The sequence below is a fragment of the Pipistrellus hanaki genome (genome assembly GCF_964339955.1).
Source record: "Pipistrellus hanaki genome assembly, chromosome: 4".
Taxonomy (NCBI): Eukaryota; Metazoa; Chordata; class Mammalia; order Chiroptera; family Vespertilionidae; genus Pipistrellus; species Pipistrellus hanaki.
Genome location: NC_140506.1, coordinates 68,580,106 through 68,600,254, shown reverse-complemented (window position 1 = coordinate 68,600,254; position 20,149 = coordinate 68,580,106). Strand labels below are relative to the sequence as shown.

Genomic DNA, 20,149 nt, shown 5'->3' with positions numbered 1-20,149 from the left:
CAGATCCTCTGCTTTGGGAAATGGGTTGCTTAATGCAGAGTAAGCCTGAGAAAGGCCCTTCGTGAGGGGCTGTGTTCAGGGGGCACAGTGCCATCTTGCTATCAGTTGTCCTCCCGGACGCAGAGAACACACACCACGGAGAGAACGCTTAACAGCTCAGGAGAAAAGAATTGTGGAGGGAAGAAAGAATGACAGAAAAGAGGGAGAGAAACAGGAAGAAGGGCAAATCAGCAAGTTACTAGAGAATGCACTTTCCACTGGCACCCTCTGTCGGTATGTGGTGACCGCCACAGTGGGGGACCTCTAGTGACGAATATCTCCAAAGCGGGTCAAGGGAAGAGTTAGGGTCGAACTAGGGAAAGCTCTGGGGATTCTTGTGATTCCAGAGCTATTTACACTAAAAAAAAATGGGCCATTTCCAAACCTTCTTTTACCACCTCAATGAGCATGTCTGTGACATCGTCACCACCCCCTTCAGTTCTCTGCCACTCTCCTCTCCAAATGCTGGAGGTTTCCCATTACAATGGAAACACAGTATTTGGAGAGTGGAGAGGCATACACTTGAGTGTTGAGCAAATGCTATTGATTGACTGCCAGGAAGAGATGGGTGTATAAGAACAACAACAAAAACAAACAAACAAACGAACAAAAAAAAATAGGCAGGGAGGTGGAATGAGGGGGGAGCAATGGCAATTAGGGGAACCTGAGTAGAGATGGAGGAAAATAAGAAAACGATTCTTGCTGAAACCGGTTTGGCTCAGTGGATAGAGTGTCTGTCTGCGCACTGAGGGGTCCCAGGTTCGATTCTGGTCAGGGGCATGTATATTGGTTGCGGGCACATCCCCAGTAGGGGGTGTGCAGGAGGCAGCTGGTCGATGTTTCTCTCTCATCAATGTTTCTAGCTCTCTATCCCTCTTTCTTCCTCTCTGTGGAAAATCAATAAAATAAAAATAAATAAATAAATAAAAACCCGATTCTTACAAAGCTACCTAATCAATTTCATGTCTACCCCTTTTCTAATCCTATATCCATCCTAAGTTCAGGTACCTTCATTCTTCTCATAGTTACTAAGGTTTGGTTTGCACTCAGGCACTTTATTTTTTTATTTTTATTTTTTTTAATATATTTTATTGATTTTTCACAGAGAGGAAGAGAGAGGGATAGAGAGTTAGAAACATGGATGAGAGAGAATCATCGATCAGCTGCCTCTTGCACACCCCCTACTGGGGATGCGCCTGCAACCAAGGTACATGCCCTTGACCGGAATCGAACCCGGGACCTTTCAGTCCCCAGGCCGACGCTCTATCCACTGAGCCAAACCGGTCCCGGCGCACTCAGGCACTTTAAATCAGGAAAACTGCAAGGAACAGGCTAACCCTCTGGCATGGGCTCCCAGGCGTTCCCAGCGGGGGGACTGGTTTGGTCCTACCTGGCAGGGAAGTTCGCATTTCAACCCGCGCCATCCAGGTGCACACGTGCAGGTCCCGTCCAGGGTGTTGCAGGCCCCGCCGTTGAGGCACTGGCACGTTAAGTTACAGCCAAAGCCCCACGTGCCGCTGGGACAGCGGGTGGAGCAGTCCACCCCATGCCAGCCTGCCAGGACAAGAAGGCCAGAGCACAGATGAGGAAACAGAGGCAGCAGGGCGTTGTGCCGAGCCTACTTTCCCAGCCACTTTCCCTTTAGAATAAGGTGACCAGACGTCCCGATTTTTGACAATTTGTGGGTTCCGTCACACAAATACCAACATGAGAAGCTCTCCTGGGCTAACGGGGGAGGAGACATGGAGTGGGGGCTGCTTTAATGCACAGTGGTGCTGAGTTGTGGTCAGGTTAGAAAAATTGAAATACTTATATGGGAGGGAAAAGGAAGGTTTGTATTTGAAAGAACAACCTTGTCTCTAATGCAGGACCCCCTTAACCATAGACACTGAGTACCTAGGGTTCTAACTGCTGCAGGAACTCTGAATTAGACATATTCTGGCCCTCTCGTGAAATCGGTGCTTGGCTGCATTTCTCATCACGACTCCAGGTCAGTGAGCTTAGGGGCATGGACACATGTCTGCTTGGCTTAGTCATCTCCAAAATGCAGAGACTCACAGAGTTTTGGAGCTGGCAGCAACTTCAGAGATCATCTCCTATGCATGAGCCTCTTCCCTGACTCTTCAGAGATCATCCCCTATGAATGAGCCTCTTCCCTAACTCTTCAGAGATCATCCCCTATGAATGAGCCTCTTCCCTGACTCATCCTGGATCATCCCCTATGAATGAGCCTCTTCCCTTACTCATCCTAGATCATCCTCTATGAATGAGCCTCTTCCAATACTCATCCTAGATCATCCCCTATGAATGAGCCTTTTCCTTGACTCATCCTGGATCATCTCCTATGCAGGAGCCTCGTCCCTTCACTCATCAGAGATCATCTGTGAGCCTCTCCCCTCCACTCATGAAAGCAGGAGAACCCCTGGCTGAAGGGCTTGTTGAGATCAGACACTGAATTTTGGCACAGCTGGACCTAGGACCCCAGTTAAGGTTTCATTCCTGTGACTTTAGGAGACAAACGGACCAGGACCTGAAAAAATACTCTATCACCCACTTACCTGCCTTGCAAGTACACGAGCCGTCCACAGGAGAGCAGACAGCATCGTTCTTACAGCCACAGAGAGAGGAACAGTTGACCCCATAGGTTCCCAGAGGGCATGGGGCAGAGCAGTCAGTTCCCTAGACAGGAGCAAACAGGAAAATGCATGCAACTCTACCCGCTGAAATAAGGCCAGCACAAATAAACAGAAATATATCTTGGTGATGCTAATTATACTCCCGCTCCAATTTTAACACATTGTATATTACAAAGTCGCTATAATGTCACCACCATACAAATTTAGAGATTCAAGGGCAATGTTAACTGGCCAATGTTTATGATACAGTGTTGAATAACATCCCAAAAAAGCCTGCTTGCCTTCATTAGTTTCCTTCATAGCAAATATAAAACCTTTTGTCCTTGCTCAGACAAGTAGATATATCACAATAAACTGCAGCTGTAAAATTACTGTCAGCAAATAAACATAAATATGAGCTATACATTAAATTGCAATGCTTCCCAGACTTCCTTGTATAATAAATATATAATATGATTAGTGGGCACAGCAAAGGAAACAGCCCACATGATTCAATTTGTTATCTGACAGCAAGCCTTAAAGGGACATAGGTTACCAGAGGTGACTGGAGGCGACCTCCTTTCAATACGGAAGAGACTGCCCTAGCCGGTTTGGCTCAGTGGAGAGAGCGTCAGCCTGTGGGTTTGATTCCTGTCAAAGACATGCGCCCTGGTTGCAGGCTCCTCCTTGGCCTGGGGCCTGGCCAGGACTCGTGCAGGAGGCAACCAACAAATCGATGTGTTTCTCTCACATTGATGTTTCTCTCTGTCTTTCCCTCTCTCTCCCTAAAAATCAATGGAAAAATATCCTCGGGTGAGGATTAACAAAAACAAACAAACAAACAAACAAACAAACAAAAACAAAAAAGAAAAGAAAAGAAAAACCACAGAAGGGACTCTTTAAGACAAGGTGGATCCAAGGCCTCAACCAAAAAACTGTGACAGGTTAGAAAACCTTGTAAAGATCTCTCAGCTCAGAGAGTTTATGATCCTCTTGTTCTGCATGAAATGCTTTGGAATAATTATCAATTATCAACATCCTTCAGAGTTTAATGTTCTCTTTAAAATGGGAGGAGTAATAAAAAAACAACCTATTTTCCTTTAAAACAAAGATTCCTGCTCCATATCTAAGAAACCTTAGCAACTGGGCAAAATTCTGCTCTATCGGCATACATAGGCATTTTTGTAAGTTCTAGATTCCCAAAGAAACCAAAAAACTTACGTACTACTAACCATCACATGGCAATACATGGAATTAAGACAAAAACTGTTGACAACAATACATATCCTACTTGGAAAAGTAATTTTATACTGCCCATACAATAGTAAAGTTAATTACGTAAGGAATAATTACAATACAGCATACTTCATGACATATATTAATTAAGTAGTTAACCCTTGGTGCCACATTTATATTGTAGTTCTACCGGCTTTCCCAATCAACATTCTAATAAGGCAATTCCTTGTGTCGCTCCTTAACTAGTTTTCATGCTTTATCTTGTTTACGATGGGACTGATTTTAGCATGTTCACTGTACTTCAGAAAAGGTCCCATAAATCATGGTACCAATACGAGCCACATCACACCCTTGTCTCCCTCCTCCAGAGCCGAGCCACTTACTTTGAATCCCGGGGCACAGGTGCACTTTCCAGTCACACTGTCACAGTCAGCCCCGTTCTGGCAGCTGCAGATCTGCTGGCAAGCTTCCCCGTAGAATCCAGGAGAGCATGTCTCGTTACAGTAGAGGCCTGACCAGCCTGGCTTACAGGCACACTCTCCAGACATGGGGTGACAGCTGAGAGCATGGATGAGAGGAGCAAGTCACTTTCAGGGAAATGTGACACCCAAAGCCCATGCAAATGCTGCTTTGGTTGTGATCACTCATCATGTGGATAATCCCAAATGCAATACGAGTAAATTTAAACTTCATTCTCAGGCATGGTGTGATTTAATTAATTGGCTCAACCAATTAATGGAAGGGCCCTACAGAAACGTTGCATAAAATCAGCATCATGATCTGGGAGGATGACTACCACTGCTGTGTCCTTTGGTTTGGAACTCATTTTAATTTTCATAAATCAAAAGCACTGATTAAAAAAAAAAAAAAGGTTAATACGATGAGAAGGACTCCATCCAAGGAATGATACCTTATCAGTTAATCAGGGTGATGTCCAAGGAACTCCAAAAGCTGCCACCTTTTCAGCCTGTTTCTTCTCTAAGCTCCCCATACCTGGGGGTGGTGCAGCTGTCTCTACCTGTAACAGCAGCCACACGGATGGGCCAGGCAGCCGGCTGTCGCCCCACAGCAAATGGATACATCAGCTGTGCTAGGCTGCACGCCTCTCTGAGCTTGACACAATAGGGCACTCTGTGACACTCAAACACATGTGCCTCTCAGCAAGGAAAATCTTAACAATGGAACTAGCTCTGCTCACAATGGAAGACTGTTCAAGATGGGCATCCTCTCCAGAGAGAAAACCCTCCCCTTACGTAGGGCCAACAACAAAATCCACTGTGGCATCCAGACGTTTGCAAAGGACCTTCCTTGGAGGACTGTGGACAGATTTTTCTACTCTTGGAAAGAATGATTCTCTAGGATGGATGGAGACAGAGGGAGGAACTCCAGCTGTCCCACTACCTGGGTAACTGAAGAGAAAACACACAACTTCTCTGAGCCTGATGTCCTCATCTGTCAAATGAGGGTCTCAGCCACACCCTGGTAGGTTGGACAGTTTGCTCCCATTTTCATAAATTTATTTAGTGATACTTTTAGGCCCCTATTACAACTAAATTCCCACAAGCAAAAACCTAGGCATCTGTCACAGGCCTTCCTAAGGAAAACATGGCATGAGGCAATACCTAAGTACAACTCCATATTTAAGAGGGTTATTAGGATATAGAAAGTTGGAATTTGGAAGACAAGGGTCTGAGTCTCAGGTACACTTAGATCTACACAGATTTAGTTACCTGATATTTATCCTGGGGCAAACACCTGGCATCTCCATGGACCTCAAACTTGACACTTCAAAAACTAAATATTTGTTCTTCCCTTTCTTGATTCCTCCTTTGGTGTCTACTCACAACTGTACCCACTGAAGTAATGGCACCTCCAGTCACTTAGTTGTTTAAACTAAATCTTGGAGTTTTTCTTGATAATTTCCTATCGCTCATCTCCCATACCCACTTCATCACCATGATCTATCCTACCTCCAAAATATGTATCTTGAATCCATCTATATCTCTTCATCCCCACTGTCACCATCCTACTCCAAGCCGACATCATCTATCTCCTGAACTTCTGAATAGCCATCTACCTTTCTCCCTGCTTCCACTCATGCCTCATCACCATAAAGTAGATCATTCTCCTTAAAGTTTTCCAAAGGCTCCCCACTACACTTAGAGTAAAACCTATACTGTTTAATATAGCGAGTGATTACATAATTGTCAAAACTAGGACATTTTTAGAGTGAAAAAGGGAATTACTAATAATGCTGTTTCCCACCCTGCCTAGCTCCCTTCATCTTCCCCGCCCAGTCAAAGCTTAAATAGTATATCTTCCTTATGGGGACATGTCCTGATCACTGTCATTTAAAACAGGTCTCTCCAGCCGAAACCAGTTTAACTAAGTGGATAGAGTGTCGGCCTGCAGACTGAAAGGTCCCGGGTTCAATTCCGGTCAAGGGCATGTACCTTGGTTGCGGGCACATCCCCAGTAGGGGGTGTGCAAGAGGCAGCTGATTGATGTTTCTCTCTCATTGATGTTTCTAACTCTCTATCCCTCTCTCTTCTTCTCTATAAAAAAATTAATAAAATATATTTAAAAAAATAAATAAAAATAAAACAGGTCTCTCCTGTCATTCTTTTTCATAGCACACTGCTCTTACTCACCACTGCCTATAAACTTGGGTTTATTTTTACTATCTTTCACTGTCTTCCTTCCCCTCTAGACTTTGAGCTAGGTGTGTTTTGTTACTTGTTCCTGGTGAACAGCAGGCCCATCTACCTATCTATACTAAAAAAAGGGTAATATGCTAATTAGACTGGATATCTTCTGGACATCCTTCCGGTCAAAGCCACAGTGGCAGGGGTCAAGGAAGAGATGGTTAAGGGTGATCAGGTTGGCAGGGGGCAGCAGTTAGGGGGCAAACAGGCTGGCAGGGGGGAGCAGTTAGGAGGCAATCAGGACGGCAGGGGAGGGCAGTTGGGGGTGATCAGGCTGGCAGGGAAGGGCAATAAGGGGGTGATCAGGCTGGTAGGGGAGCAGTTAGGGGTGATCAGGCTGGTAGGCAGAGGTGGTTAGGGTGATTAGGCCAGCAGGGAAGAGGAGGTTAGGACTTGGCAGCTCCTGGGTGGCCCAGGAGCAGGGACTTGCCGACTCCCAGGGAGCCGGTAGCGAAGCCAGGAAAAGGAAGGCCTATTCTTGCATGAATATCATGCAATGGGGCCTCTAGTCTTACCTAATAATTGAGATACATGTAAATTGACCATACCTCTGCTATGCCCACAGCCAATCAGAGTGAGTATGCAAATTAACCTAACAAAGATGGATGTTAATTTGCATACATACCTAGGTCCTGGAAACCTCCTTGGTACCCAGGTCACTCCCAGGTGCCCATCAGGCAGAGGCTTTAGGCTTGGAAAGGGGCCAAGCCTGTAATCGGAGGGGAAGGGGCCAAGGCTGGGATCAGAGGGGCTGGAGGGTCCCCTTCTCAAGCCCAAAGCCAGGGATGGAGGCTTTAGGCTTGGGAAGGGGCTGAGCCTGTGATCGGGGGAGCAGATGAGGGAACCTAAAGCAAGGAACTTTGATAGCAGTCTGCTAAGAAAGCTAGGTATGAAAAAAGAATTGCTATTACTTAGGATAGAGCATAGATCAAATGTTAGCAGGACCAATAAAAGCCCATATTGTGCAAAAAGCGGAGACAAACTTAAATTTAGTTCAGTAAGGCACTACATCTGAGAAGAGGAAAATAAATAGTTCGAGAAATGGATTGATTAAAGTAATTTACCTTATCTAACCATACTATAGAAAAGGACATCTCGTGGAAAATATTTTACATTAAAAGGAAGAAAATAAATTTCATGGTGTAGACATAAATGTTAAACAAAACAGATAATCTGGGGACAGGAAATTGAACTAAGCTAGAGGCAGACAGAGAAATTGATATTCAATGCCCCCCAGTGAGTATTAGTGCAGCTCACTGGTTCTCGGATTGATTGACACCCAAATTAGTATTCTGCAATTTGTAATTAGGTATAGGAAGCCAGAGCACTTGGCAGGCATTTGATGTGTTCTCGTGCAGGCAGCTTAATTGGTAATGAGATAGATTTACGTGTTGATGTGAGAGCAGCAGATTCAAGGCTGAAGGTTGGTATACTCCTATCTGGTCTCTGTCTATAGAACAGCTTGCTTTGTGTATGTGAAAACAGGATTATACAAATACAGGAACACCTATCATTTTATACATGTATATAAAAATAGATATCCATCTTCTAGTAAAATGTTCAGTTTAAGAGTTAAGTTATTATAAATCCAGTACAATACTGGCTAAAATAGAGTGAGTTCTATAATTTCCTTTTATTCATTTCCTTAGATGTTATTAATGTTCAAATATAATCAGGTGGCATTTTCAAATAGGCATATCCTGATTGCCCACAGCTATTAAACATCCTTATTAACAAGAGTTAATATAAATATCTCATGTGGAATCTTACTAAATCTCAAGTTTTATTTTCACATATAATCTTTTATTATCATTTTATTTTTATCAATTGTAGCTGTTACCAAAAAATAAAAATCATTCCCAACATGGAAGTTAGTTTTCAGTTGGAAAGTCCACAGTGACTTTCTTTAGGCTCTATAATAGTACTGTAATTTTAAATGCTTATATCATGAATAAATATATTTAGATTCATTTGAACCCTATGATAGATGGCAAAATTAAAATGGTTACAACTCTGCCCATCAAGAGGTAGAATTCATTGAATCTGGATTTGGTTGTATGACCTGCCTTGTCTAAAGGAATATTAGCAAACACACCATAACCAAATGTTGGCTAAGTGCTTGCACATTGGAGCTCATTGCTGTCTCTTGCTGCTTGTCACCAACTAGAGAAGCCCAGGCTAACCTGCTAGATGCTTGAGACTTAGGGTCAGCCACCCCTATCACCCAGTCAAATGTTAGCTATGTAAGTGAAGAATTCCAGCCTAATCAGGCTCTAGTTGATCTGCCAACTGAACAGAGGGAGACCAACAAAAGAACTGCTAAACTGAGCCCAGCACAAATAATCATGAATAAAAAAAATAAAAAGCCACAAGCTAATAAATAATTGTCTTATATCACTAAATTTGGGATAGGATTTTATTTTTAAATCAGCAAATGCTGATACAAGCCTCTTCCCAAATATACTACTGTAATATATGTCAATATGTATATCCATATAACTCAAAATTTACTGAGACAAACTAAACTAATAGTTTGCATTGTATTAGTTTAACTCATTAATTATAATGAAAGGTTCTAAAATATACATAATAAATTATGTAATAGAAGCTCTACTTGCATGCTTAAATGATAAAATGAACAAGCTTGACTTTCAAATAATAAAAATATCATATGACATTTAGTTCAAAGGAACCATATGTTTCCAGGAATTTTACATTGAAGTTAGTTCAAGATATAAAAATCAGATGGCTGGCTCCAATTGTGAATTCAGCATGATAGAGTTATATAATCAACATTCAAATGGTTTTACTAGAAATCTGTAAAAGCTAATTTTTAAAAGTAGCTTTCATTATTAGGAAAGCACTTCACAGGCTATTTGTTTTTTAATCTTCTGATTGTTATACTTTATTAGACAGGTTTTTGTGTTCTTTTGATCTATGTGATTGTCAAATAATTTCATGTACAGTTGGTCCTCCTTGTCCACAGATTTTGCATTCCAGATGCAATCAAATGCAGATAAAAAATATTTAGGAAAAAAACAGAAAGTTCCAAAAAGCATAACTTAAATTTGCTGAATCCACGTGAAAAAATGATGTGTAGGCATACCCTGCCATAGCTTATGTGCAAATGTAAATGATATGCAAATATTACCTATGAACTGTCCAATTGCACCTGCCACTGCTATCATGGTTCCTAACAATAAAACCAACATTTTATCTGCTCTTCCAATTCTTCTCCTAGTGGAACTCCTTTGTATAGGTTTAGTAATCTATTTTATTTCAGGCTGTCCCTTCACACAATGAAATAGCAAACTGACATTAAAAAACTCTTTACTGTCACTACATGAGGTTTACCTTTGCTGGGAAAAGCTTTCTGCAGGAAAGGTAGCCAAATTCAAGACTTGTCCCTAAATTTTGCCAGCCCCTTAAATATTGGAGAGGATAAAAACAAACAAAATCCTGTAGAGATTATTTATTTTTACTTCCCAATGTTTGTTTAGCCTTGTTTATGGAAACAGTGGCAGGATTTTCCAATAAAGAAAACCAAAAGTTGACTAAAGTAGCTCACAAAGTTGCTTGAGATCGTAAGAATTTACTTCTTTGATGTTCCCCACTGAAATGTATGCCAGCATGTCGGTATGTGCGCACGCACTTGCGTACAAACACACCCACACATGCATGCAATGCAAAAGTCCGCTTTTTAATTTCCAAACAATGGCTTTACAAAAGAGACCAACCACAGGCCTGTGTTTACTTTTAACTTTTGTGCATTTCAGATTTGATGTGGCCAGGAGCTATCTTTTAGAAACATAAATGAAATAACAGCTGTGCTGAATGCAAATAAAGTAATTCTTGTAACGTCTGAGCTGCTGAATAAGGCACAACATTTTGGTCAAACTCAGCTTTCCCAGCAGTTTACAAATGAACCCCAGAATTCTAAGTGATATGTATCTGGTCCTTGGGGAAGGAAGAGGAAGTCGGGGGGCAGGGGTGCGGTGGTGGAAAGATATTTTCAGGGGTAGACAAGGTACAGTAGGGCGGGTGGGATCATGGTTTCCTGTTCTGAAATTCTTTGAGAGATTTTTGAGCTAAGAGACCCCTGTGAGTTCTATGTCAGGGTAATCAATTCTGAAAACATATTTCACATGTGACAGCCACATGTGAAGCACTTTCACAAAAACGTCCGCCGGTACACTTCCTCTCTACACAGATGTTCTTTCTGTCCAGCAAAAGATGCTGCCGTGAGAATCACTTTGTGAGAGACTTTTACATACTACACTGGCTTACCCCATATCTCTCACCGCACCTTTGCTGCTCAGGGAATGTCACAGAATCCCTCTCTCAGGGAAACGTTCCATTAACCTCAGCAAGTTTAATGTCTGCTAGTCACCATTAGTACAGAATAGGATTTGCTGTCCACCCACGACCATCTCACAGTGTTAGCACTTCTGATTTAGACCACCTCCCACCAAGCACGGAAGTCTTCCATTCACTCAGTGGTTCCTGCCCTGGACAACTCGGAGAGAGGAACGGTCTTGGGGTGGGAATCTCTCTGCCAATCTCTCCATCCAGGGGCCATGGGCCCTCACCTGTGCGTGTTGTCCAGGTGGCAGGGGCAGCGCTTGTCACACCTGATGCCGTAGAGTCCGTCGGGACACAGGCGGGCCTCGCAGTGTTCGCCGGAAAAGCCCGCCTCACAGAGGCAGGAGCCGCTCACGTGGTAGCACTTCCCCCCGTTGACACACCGGCAGGTCTCCGCACAGCGCACCCCGTACCTGCCCACAGGACACTGGTCCTGGCACCTGTCAGGCGGAAGGCAGACGCGGAAGGTAGATTGGTTAGTACCTCGTGAAACAGTCGATTCAGACAGACTTTGTTATGCGTAAACTGAAATGACTTTTTGGACTTGGTATTTATTTAGTGATTACTCCTATACAGGTGTGAAGAAGAGTGTTTAGATGAATTATTCTGACTACAAGCAGTAGTAACAGTAATATGAACTGATAAAAGAAGTAACGTAAACAAAATAAGGAACTTGGGACATGAAGCATGTTTTATACATAGTGCTTGCCAAAGGGACATTTAACATCCTAGTAGGTACCAGGAAAGGGAGAAAAGAAACTGTCCAAATGTCAGTCCCAGTCTATGATCAGAAAATTAAAACACGTGTTTCCTGGTTCCAAAGAGAAACCTGTAGGAGATTCTAAACTAAATTTTAATCCTGTTGGCTTTCACATCGACATTAATTTTTAATCTCAGTCCTGCGTTTAAAGTTATGTAACTAATAAACAAAGTCCTCTTTAGATCTGGGAGGTGTGAGATACTGAAATAAGATGTCGGCGATTCCATCCTGGGAGCAGAAGCGGGCAGGTTGCAGGAAGGTGTGGAGATTCCTAATGCAAATTTTTTATTGGACAGGTTATTGTCTTCTGTTGGGGAGAAGGGCTGCCAAATAGCAAGGAAAAAAATATCAGACCTCAGAAGTTCACTTTATTGTCCAGCCTGAGAGGTTCAGTGGTGGAGGGTCGACCTATGAACCAGGGGTCACGGTCCGATCCCCAGGCAGGGCACATGCTCAGTAGGAGGTGTGCAAAGAAGGCAACCGATCAATGATTCCTTCTCATCATGGATGTTTCTATCTCTCTCTCTTCCTCTTTGAAATCAATAAAAATATTTTTAAAAATTCTCTTTGGTGCCTTTAAAAAACATAACATTAGAGCTCAGTCCCAGAGGAGGGACATGCTCTGGGAATCCGGACCAGGGAGAAGCGGAGTTGTTGGAGGGAACTGTGATAGAGAAGAGAGTACCCATTGCTCCAGAGAGAGCAGGACTAGTTCCCGGCCAGCCAAGCCTCCCTTCTACTGGGCACGGTGACTGGATGGAGCTTTCTGCAGCAGGAGTACTTGTAGCCAAGGAAAGGGAGACAGAGTCTCGTCTAGCCAAGTGCTTGCCACAAGTAGGGCAGCACTGCGAGTCTCAGCAGGCGCTTCCCAGGCCATGCCAGACCCAGAGTCTAAAATGTAGGTCAGCACTGCCCTGTGCAGATGGATGTAATGCAAGCAGCAAGTGCAAAACACATTGAAGCGTACTAAAAGGCAACATTTCCCACATGCCCGCCTATGTTTAATGATAGGGTGTGGTACGAACAATACCAGGGCTGGGCAGGAATTCTATTTAAGTGTAGAGGATAAATCTTGACAATCCTTTGATGCTTTTCTGGTTAACTTTGACTCTTGCATATATTTAATGGGATAGAGACAGGGAAAAGAGCCTCTTGCAAACTGGTTTCACAGACATCTTTAGGTGTGTGTGTTAATAGGCAAAGTCTTTGAATCAACTGCTCAACAAATTATTTGGTGAATTCCTGAGTCATTGCACTAACATTTAGCATAGAATCAGACATGTGTTTTAAAGTTACACAGGCGTCTACCTATTTTTAGACCAGAGCATTTTTTTAAAGGTATTCTATTTTTACCTAGTAAGAAGCTTTAATAAGTGACATCACTTAGTTTATTCCTTGAAGATGTAAACTTCAGAGAACGAAGAAATACTGAGGTCCTATAATTTGGCCCCATCATGGCTCTGCTAAATGCTAGTAAGACAACTTTGCCACCTGTCTGTCCAGGTTTCATTGCAAGTTAGTACCAAAAAAGTAAAAGAGATGGAAAAGGACTTCTCCCTCTGGCATGGATTTGAAAACAAACCCGAAATGCTAAGTGCTGGACTGTGTGATTGTAACTGAGTGACTGTAGTAGAAAGCACAGCTTTTCAAGTGGGTGGACCGGGTAGAGATCGGAGGCCTGGAAAAGAGTCAGCTACGAAATGACAGGGAACTGGTGTGTCTATTTTATCATATCTTGGCAGAGACTTCCTTTTCTCTGGGAAAACAATATCCATAATAGCTGGTCCTGGCCATATTTATCTTCCTAACCTATAATTTCAATATACTACTAGTTTGTGTTATAAATGGCAAACAGCCATTTGAGTTTTACTTCCTAAAGTAGCCAGGATGTAAAGCTTGGCTCATATTTCCACTTCTTTTCTGTCAACATTGCGCTTGTAGGAGAATCCTGTTAGTAATAGGTATGCCCATTTCCGTCTTCCAAACCAAAATGATAGGGTATCTTTCTAGAAGTAGACATTTTCCATCTTGAAAATAAACACGATCACGGAGTAGCTTTACCTTTCTGATTGGCTGAATGTGAAGTCTTTCTCAGGCAGTCTTATCTCTCTTTTTGGCCCCTTTATGTAAAAAGTTATTTCCCAGCTAATTTAATGCCCCTACTGTTGCTTTTGTGGTACCAAGTGGAACAAGAAAAGCTATCTTAGGAATCAGGAAAACTGGAAATACATTTTCTTAGGAGAGATGACAGAGAGGTGGATAAAAATAGAGCAATAAATATTGGCCACAGTAGAAATATTTTTGAATAATGCCCGGGAATTAGGAAAAATAGAGAAGAATAAACAGAGATAAACTAATAAAGCATGATATCAATTCCCAAACCAATGAGGGTCACAGAATTGTTTTAATACCATTTCAATAATGATATTGCATCTCACTGTGAACTTGTGAAGAAGAAAGTGAGTTGGCATAGAAGGGAGTGGCAGCTTCCTTGTCTCCCTGTCCTTTTGAGCGTGTCCCTCCCAGAGTGACTGGAATAATTGGGCCAAACGATGATATAGTGAAAGAATCGCATTCCTCACTAAGCCTGGATGGATGAATCAGGCTCCTGCCTTTCAAACTTCTCGGGAGAACATATACCAAGCGCTGCGAAAGAGCCCGCTTCCCACAGCCCTAGAGAGAGGGCAGGGTTCCTCTGCAGAAGAGCAAGCTGCATCCCCCCAATTTCTGTCTATAATTTCTGACCTGCTTTCTCACACATTCTTCTTCGCTTCGAGGGCAATATGGACCCAGGCGTGGCAGGACAGTCTTAGTTTGCATCTTAGCAGAGTCCAAAATTAATCCAGGAATCTGTCTGTCCAGCTGACATTAGGGAGCACCTATGATGTGCACAGACCCCAGCGAGGCCATCGAAGGCCTCAGAGATCCTCAGACAACCGTTAGCATTAAACACACTCTTTTAACCCCTTCAGAAGAATTTTTGGGAGGATCTGGAAACCAACTTCTCCTTGCTCTTGCTTGGCTGTGACATTACATTTCCCTTATGATAATATCCTCTCATCCTCTCCACATACTATTACTTAGGCTTCCCATGAGCTGCTCTGCCTGCTCCAAGGTGCCTGTTTTGTTTTCCTGTTTGCCCTCTGGCTGGGAAAGCTGCTCCTACATCCTGCTAATGCCTGGCTGGCATTGCATGTGGTGGTACCTGCTCCTCCAGGCAGCCTCTGGCCTAACCTCAGTCATCAGGTTACTGCTCACTGCTCAGCACAGGGGAAATAGTCAGAGATTCTGTGCCCGTTCCTTATACCTCCTGCCACAAACTGCCCCATAGTCACACATGGTTTTCCTTTCATAGTGACAAATGTGCTTGTCCTCACTGTGTGTGCATATGCGTGTGCGTGTGCGTGTGCGTGTGTGTGTGTGTGTGTGTGTGAGAACTCTAGAAACCAGATGGGTATAGACTAATTGAAAACAGAGGTCACACCATCAGTTCATCAATAAAATAAAATAAAATAAAATAAAATAAAATAAAATAAAATAAAATAATAATAGTTACAAGAACAACAACTCAAGAAGCAAGTTCCTTCTTCATTTTCCTTCTCTTTCTCTGGCTCTTCACCTTCCTTGCTTCAAGTCTAAAATTCACCTGAAAATGAGCTGCCATTCCTTTTCCTTATATTCCAAATAAGATGAATATAAGCCTGCCTTATATCTTTGTGGTTTTTGTGTTGCCTCGAATTTGAGACTTGAATCCCCAGAGGGGGAAAAAATAATTACATTTAAATGTTTAGTACAGTAAAATATTGCACAAACTTATATTTAGGATTCTGCTTGGTCCTGTGCCTCTCCTTTCCTGACTCATCTTTCTATAATAAGATGTTAGTGACACACGGATCCAGAACTCATCTAGCAACCTCCTCTATTCAGAATATAACCACAACCCAGGATGCAGGTCACAAAATGTACCAAGTAGCCTAATTACATGTTATAAAAACCAGGCACTAAAGGTGTCAGCAAGTCATAGCATCAAACAATTAAAGAAAAAAAAAAAGCATTAATTTTATTGACAAAATATGGAAAAGCCCTTAATGAAATTAAACATATATAACTAATAAAGTTCCTAATAAAAATAGGGATTAAAAAGCCCACTTGAGCATGAAAGACAGTTTTCTAAGAACCAATGACAAACATGAAACTATACTGAAGCCATTGCGAATAAAATTAGGAACAAAAGAGGAATTCCCACTTTCACCTCTTTTTGTCAACACTGATTTAAAGGTTTTAATTAATTCAATAATACAAGAAAATGAAATAGTCATTATATATTGAAAAGAAGAGACTGACTTACCTTTGTAGATGATGAAAAAATTTTAGCATTTGCTAAAAATAACAGTTAACAAAAAAGATTGGTAGAAATAAATATAGGGTGGGGTAAATGCAGGTTTACAGTTGTTTGTATGGAAAATAATACAATAATTAATAAATAATAATATAAGAATAAACTCTGCATTTCATGTACTCACAATTATAAATCTACTTTTGCCCCATGGTGTATTCAAAAGTAAGCTTTCTTTTATCCAAAAATGCCCAATTAGAAACTGGATTTGGATTTTTTTAAAAATTACAAAATGCTTAGTAATACAATTTAACAAGGAAGTAGAGAATCTAACTGGGGGAAAAACATTCTACCATATGTTATTGAAAGTCATAAAACTAGATCAGGCTTTTAAAAAGAAAAAAATTTAAGGAAGGAGTTTGAAAGAATTCTTAGGTCACAGAAACCATCAAAAAGTGATGATAGCTAGCCCTGGCTGGTGTGGCTCAGTTAGTTGTAGTGTCCTCTCATATACCAAAAGATTGCAGGTTTGATTCCTGGTCAGGGCACATACAGAAGGCAACCAATTGATACTTCTTTTTCACATTGATGTTTCTCTATCTCTCTCTCTCCTTTCTCCCCTCTCTAAAATCAATAAGCATATGCTCAGGTGAGGATTAAAAAAAAAGATAGGTAATATTTGTACAGTCCTAACATTATTCAAATTGAAATCACTAGGATTTATACAGTTCATAGAAATCACTCAACTATAATAATAGTTAATATTCATGTTTCAGCATAGTTCTAAATGCTTTAATGTACTTGTTTAACCCTTATAATAATCCTAGAGGAAAGTACAATTATTACTTGAACATCATAGAGGAGGGCACAGATTCCAAAATCTTTGCTTTCAGGCATTATACTCTTTTACTTTTCAAGTCTCTTTTCTCTATTTTAGATACATATCCAATGAGCTTGATTATCTTGGTTTTCAGGATACCATGTGGGACAGGGGAGCCCCGTAAGTCCCATTACATCTTACTGTCACTAGAGCACAATAAAATGACTGACATTCTTAATACAATTCTGAATCATAAGGAGGTAATATTATGTGCAACATATTTTTAAAATATTCCTAAGTACACATCCGATTTAAAAATAAACCTGTCCAAAATTGTTTACAAGGTTAAGTTTGTTAAGTTTGTTGTTTAAAGTGGCTGTCCTAAGCACTCATCTGTTTGGAATGACACATTCATCATAGGTTTAGAATGGCTGATATTTTTATTTCTAACACTTTCTCTGTTTCTTCAATTCATCATCGCCATCAATGATTCAGCTCCTATGCAGTGAGCTGGGAAAGAACATTACAACCCTCTGCTACCTGAAGGTGTCATTACCTGGAATATTATAGAACAGTCAGACACACGGTAATGGAGGTGTTTGCTGGATCTTTCGAGCTTTCTCCTTTCACGCCATTACAAACAGAAATACAAGACTGTCCCTTACCGTTCCCCCGTGTATCCTGGACTGCAATGACATTGGCCTGTGGCGGCATCACAGGACCCTCCATTATGGCACTGACATTCTTGTGAACAGTTCTTTCCAAAGCGACCCTCCGGGCAAGGCTGACCACACACTGTGCCCTGCATTCAAAGAGACTTGGTAAATTAGATGGGCCGCCAGCCAGGGAAGGGCCAAAGGAGGACGGGGGAAAGAGAGGAAACAGAAAGGGAAGGAGGAATATGGGAACAGAGCTGCAAGAGATTTAGGGGATTTTAAAACACAGACTCATCATCTTAAAAAATGTTAGAAATTTTAAACTGACTTATTTACTCAGTAGGCCTAAATCTCAAGACACATTCCAAGGTGGCAGAATAGTAATCTTAAGAAAAACTCACTCATATTAAAAAACTAAAGCTTAAGATAGAGTCACATTAGCCGAAATCGGTTTGGCTCAGTGGATAGAGTGTCAGCCTGCGGACTGAAGGGTCCTGGGTTCGATTCCAGTCAAGGGCATGTACCTTGGTTGCCTGCACATCCCCAGTAGGGGGTGTGCAGGAGGCAGCTGATCGATGTCTCTCTCATCGATGTTTCTAACTCTCTATCCCTCTCTCTTCCTCTCTGTAAAAAATCAATAAAATATATATTTTTAAAAAAAGATAGAGTCACATTAAATTATTATGCTAACCTATGGAATTTATAAACCCTTCTAAGTTTTCTTCCTTGTGTCTTACAAGTACAATAAGTCAACAATACTTATTGAGCATCCATTACATAAACAGCAACATCTGGTGCAAATGAAATATCCAAATGCTTTACCATATGTTCTGGAGAAAATATACATTATCATTGGCTTTCTTTCTTATAATGTTGCATAATATAAGACTGAAAGTTTGTGTGCCTGAATTAATAATAACATCGCCTTAGAAATATATCTAAAGGAATGAACCTAAGACATTTTATTTAAGAAGAAAAACACTCCTATTTTCTGCAGGTTCAATAAACATTTTTGGGCCAAGATCAATAGGAAACCTTATTTCCTGTTAAGAAAAATCAAGAGTATCTTGGACATGTGTCCCCACCCTAGAGGCCGTCCACCTTGGCATATTTATTCCTATTCTCTGTGGAAAAGAATAAGATACGGTACCAATAAATCTAGGAAATACTCTACTATTTTCTACTTTACTTGGCCTTGTAGCTTATCTATTTATTGGGATTTTGGTGGAGCAAACAATATATTGCAAATAACAGGAATTTTAAAAATGTTTTTAAATGTTGGAAGCTGTTGTTTTGTTCTCCGCCTCGCTCTGTAAAAAAAAAAAGAAAGAAAGAAAAAAGCAGACTGTGGGCACTCTGAAATTGGAGGCTAGTGAGCACCAGATGGTTTTGTAAATGTTTATTCTGGAGAGCATAAGAAAATACATTTCCTCTAACTCCTGGCTACCCACAAAGGCAGTTGGTGTGCTAATTAAGTCTCCTCTGGTGGTTTCTATCTACCTACAAACAGAGAAAGTTCTTCCACAGACTCTTGGAACCGAAAAAACCTTTGAGAGATTATTCAAATCAACGCCTAACTGGGAATCATCATGTGCCAGGCATAGCACTTAACTCTGAGAATCAAAGATAAGGTCACAACCCTTATTAACTGACAATGTGGTGAAGGGGACAGATGTAAAAATAACTCTAATCCCTCCATGAGCACACACATAAACATGACTGAAGGAATAATACACAAAGGATCAATCTGTGGGAAGCAGGGGTTCTGGTGACAATTCACCTCTTTCAGGGACTTACTCAAACTACTCAGCTTGTAACAATCCCACATAAACTTCGGAAACGCTGTTGAAATGTTGTTTATGAGTACGGATTAATGTGGGCAAACAGCTTTAAGTAGGACATTAATTCTGGTTGACATATATATGTGTGTGCATGTATAATAGGAAGGTATATTCATCTTTGAAAGGCACCTAGGATGATAGCACAAATAAAATATTTAAAAAAGAAGTATAAGATGGAAGCTTAACTACACACAGAAAATGATGATCTGAGCATTCCATACAGAACCAGGCAGGGGGCCCAGAGTGTAGGGGGGTGCTCCTCTGGGCTGATGGAGATGGCCATCTGCTCCCCTACTGGGTGGGGCTCACTATGCTGATCATGTCCACCTCAACCAAGAAGAAAAGCAACTCTACATTTAATGTCTAATAAAAGTCCCAGGAGTATAAAATCTACAGCTCCTCATTCAAAGAACACATAGCTCTCTCCAGCAAAATCCTTCCCCTACCATGGACAAAGCAAGGACCAGTATTGACAAAAGGCTGAATATAAAAAGTAAAAGTAGAGGAAGAGTCAAAGATAATTCAACATTTCTACCTTGGGCCACTAAGAGAGAAATACTGGTTTTAACTAGATTTTCTTTTTCTCAAAGTAGAAGATGAGTAGGCTTAAGAAAGGCTTGGGTGTATAAAGTTGGTTTTATTAACAAGGACTTTGATGGGCCTGCTTGAACCACCTCAGTGCTCCTTCCATGATCCCTTGTCCACCTTATCATCGGTGCCCAATAAAAGGCCCCTCACTCTCACTTTATCACTTCATGGAACTTCTCCAGGCTCTGCCT

General features: G+C 41.4%; 1 protein-coding gene across 1 annotated transcript in view; it reads right to left on the bottom strand.

Moving 5' to 3' along the window:
- The window catches only part of MEGF10 (multiple EGF like domains 10), a 158,241-nt gene that overhangs the window by 32,525 nt on the left and 105,567 nt on the right, over positions 1–20,149 (bottom strand). The window contains exons 8-12 of the mRNA XM_084881395.1: positions 17,539–17,675; positions 11,185–11,397; positions 4,274–4,448; positions 2,598–2,718; positions 1,430–1,593 (exon numbers count right to left, since the gene is read on the bottom strand). Of these exons, the coding sequence (XP_084737521.1) occupies positions 1,430–1,593; positions 2,598–2,718; positions 4,274–4,448; positions 11,185–11,397; positions 17,539–17,675 (810 nt within the window). The remainder of the gene's footprint in view (positions 1–1,429; positions 1,594–2,597; positions 2,719–4,273; positions 4,449–11,184; positions 11,398–17,538; positions 17,676–20,149) is intronic.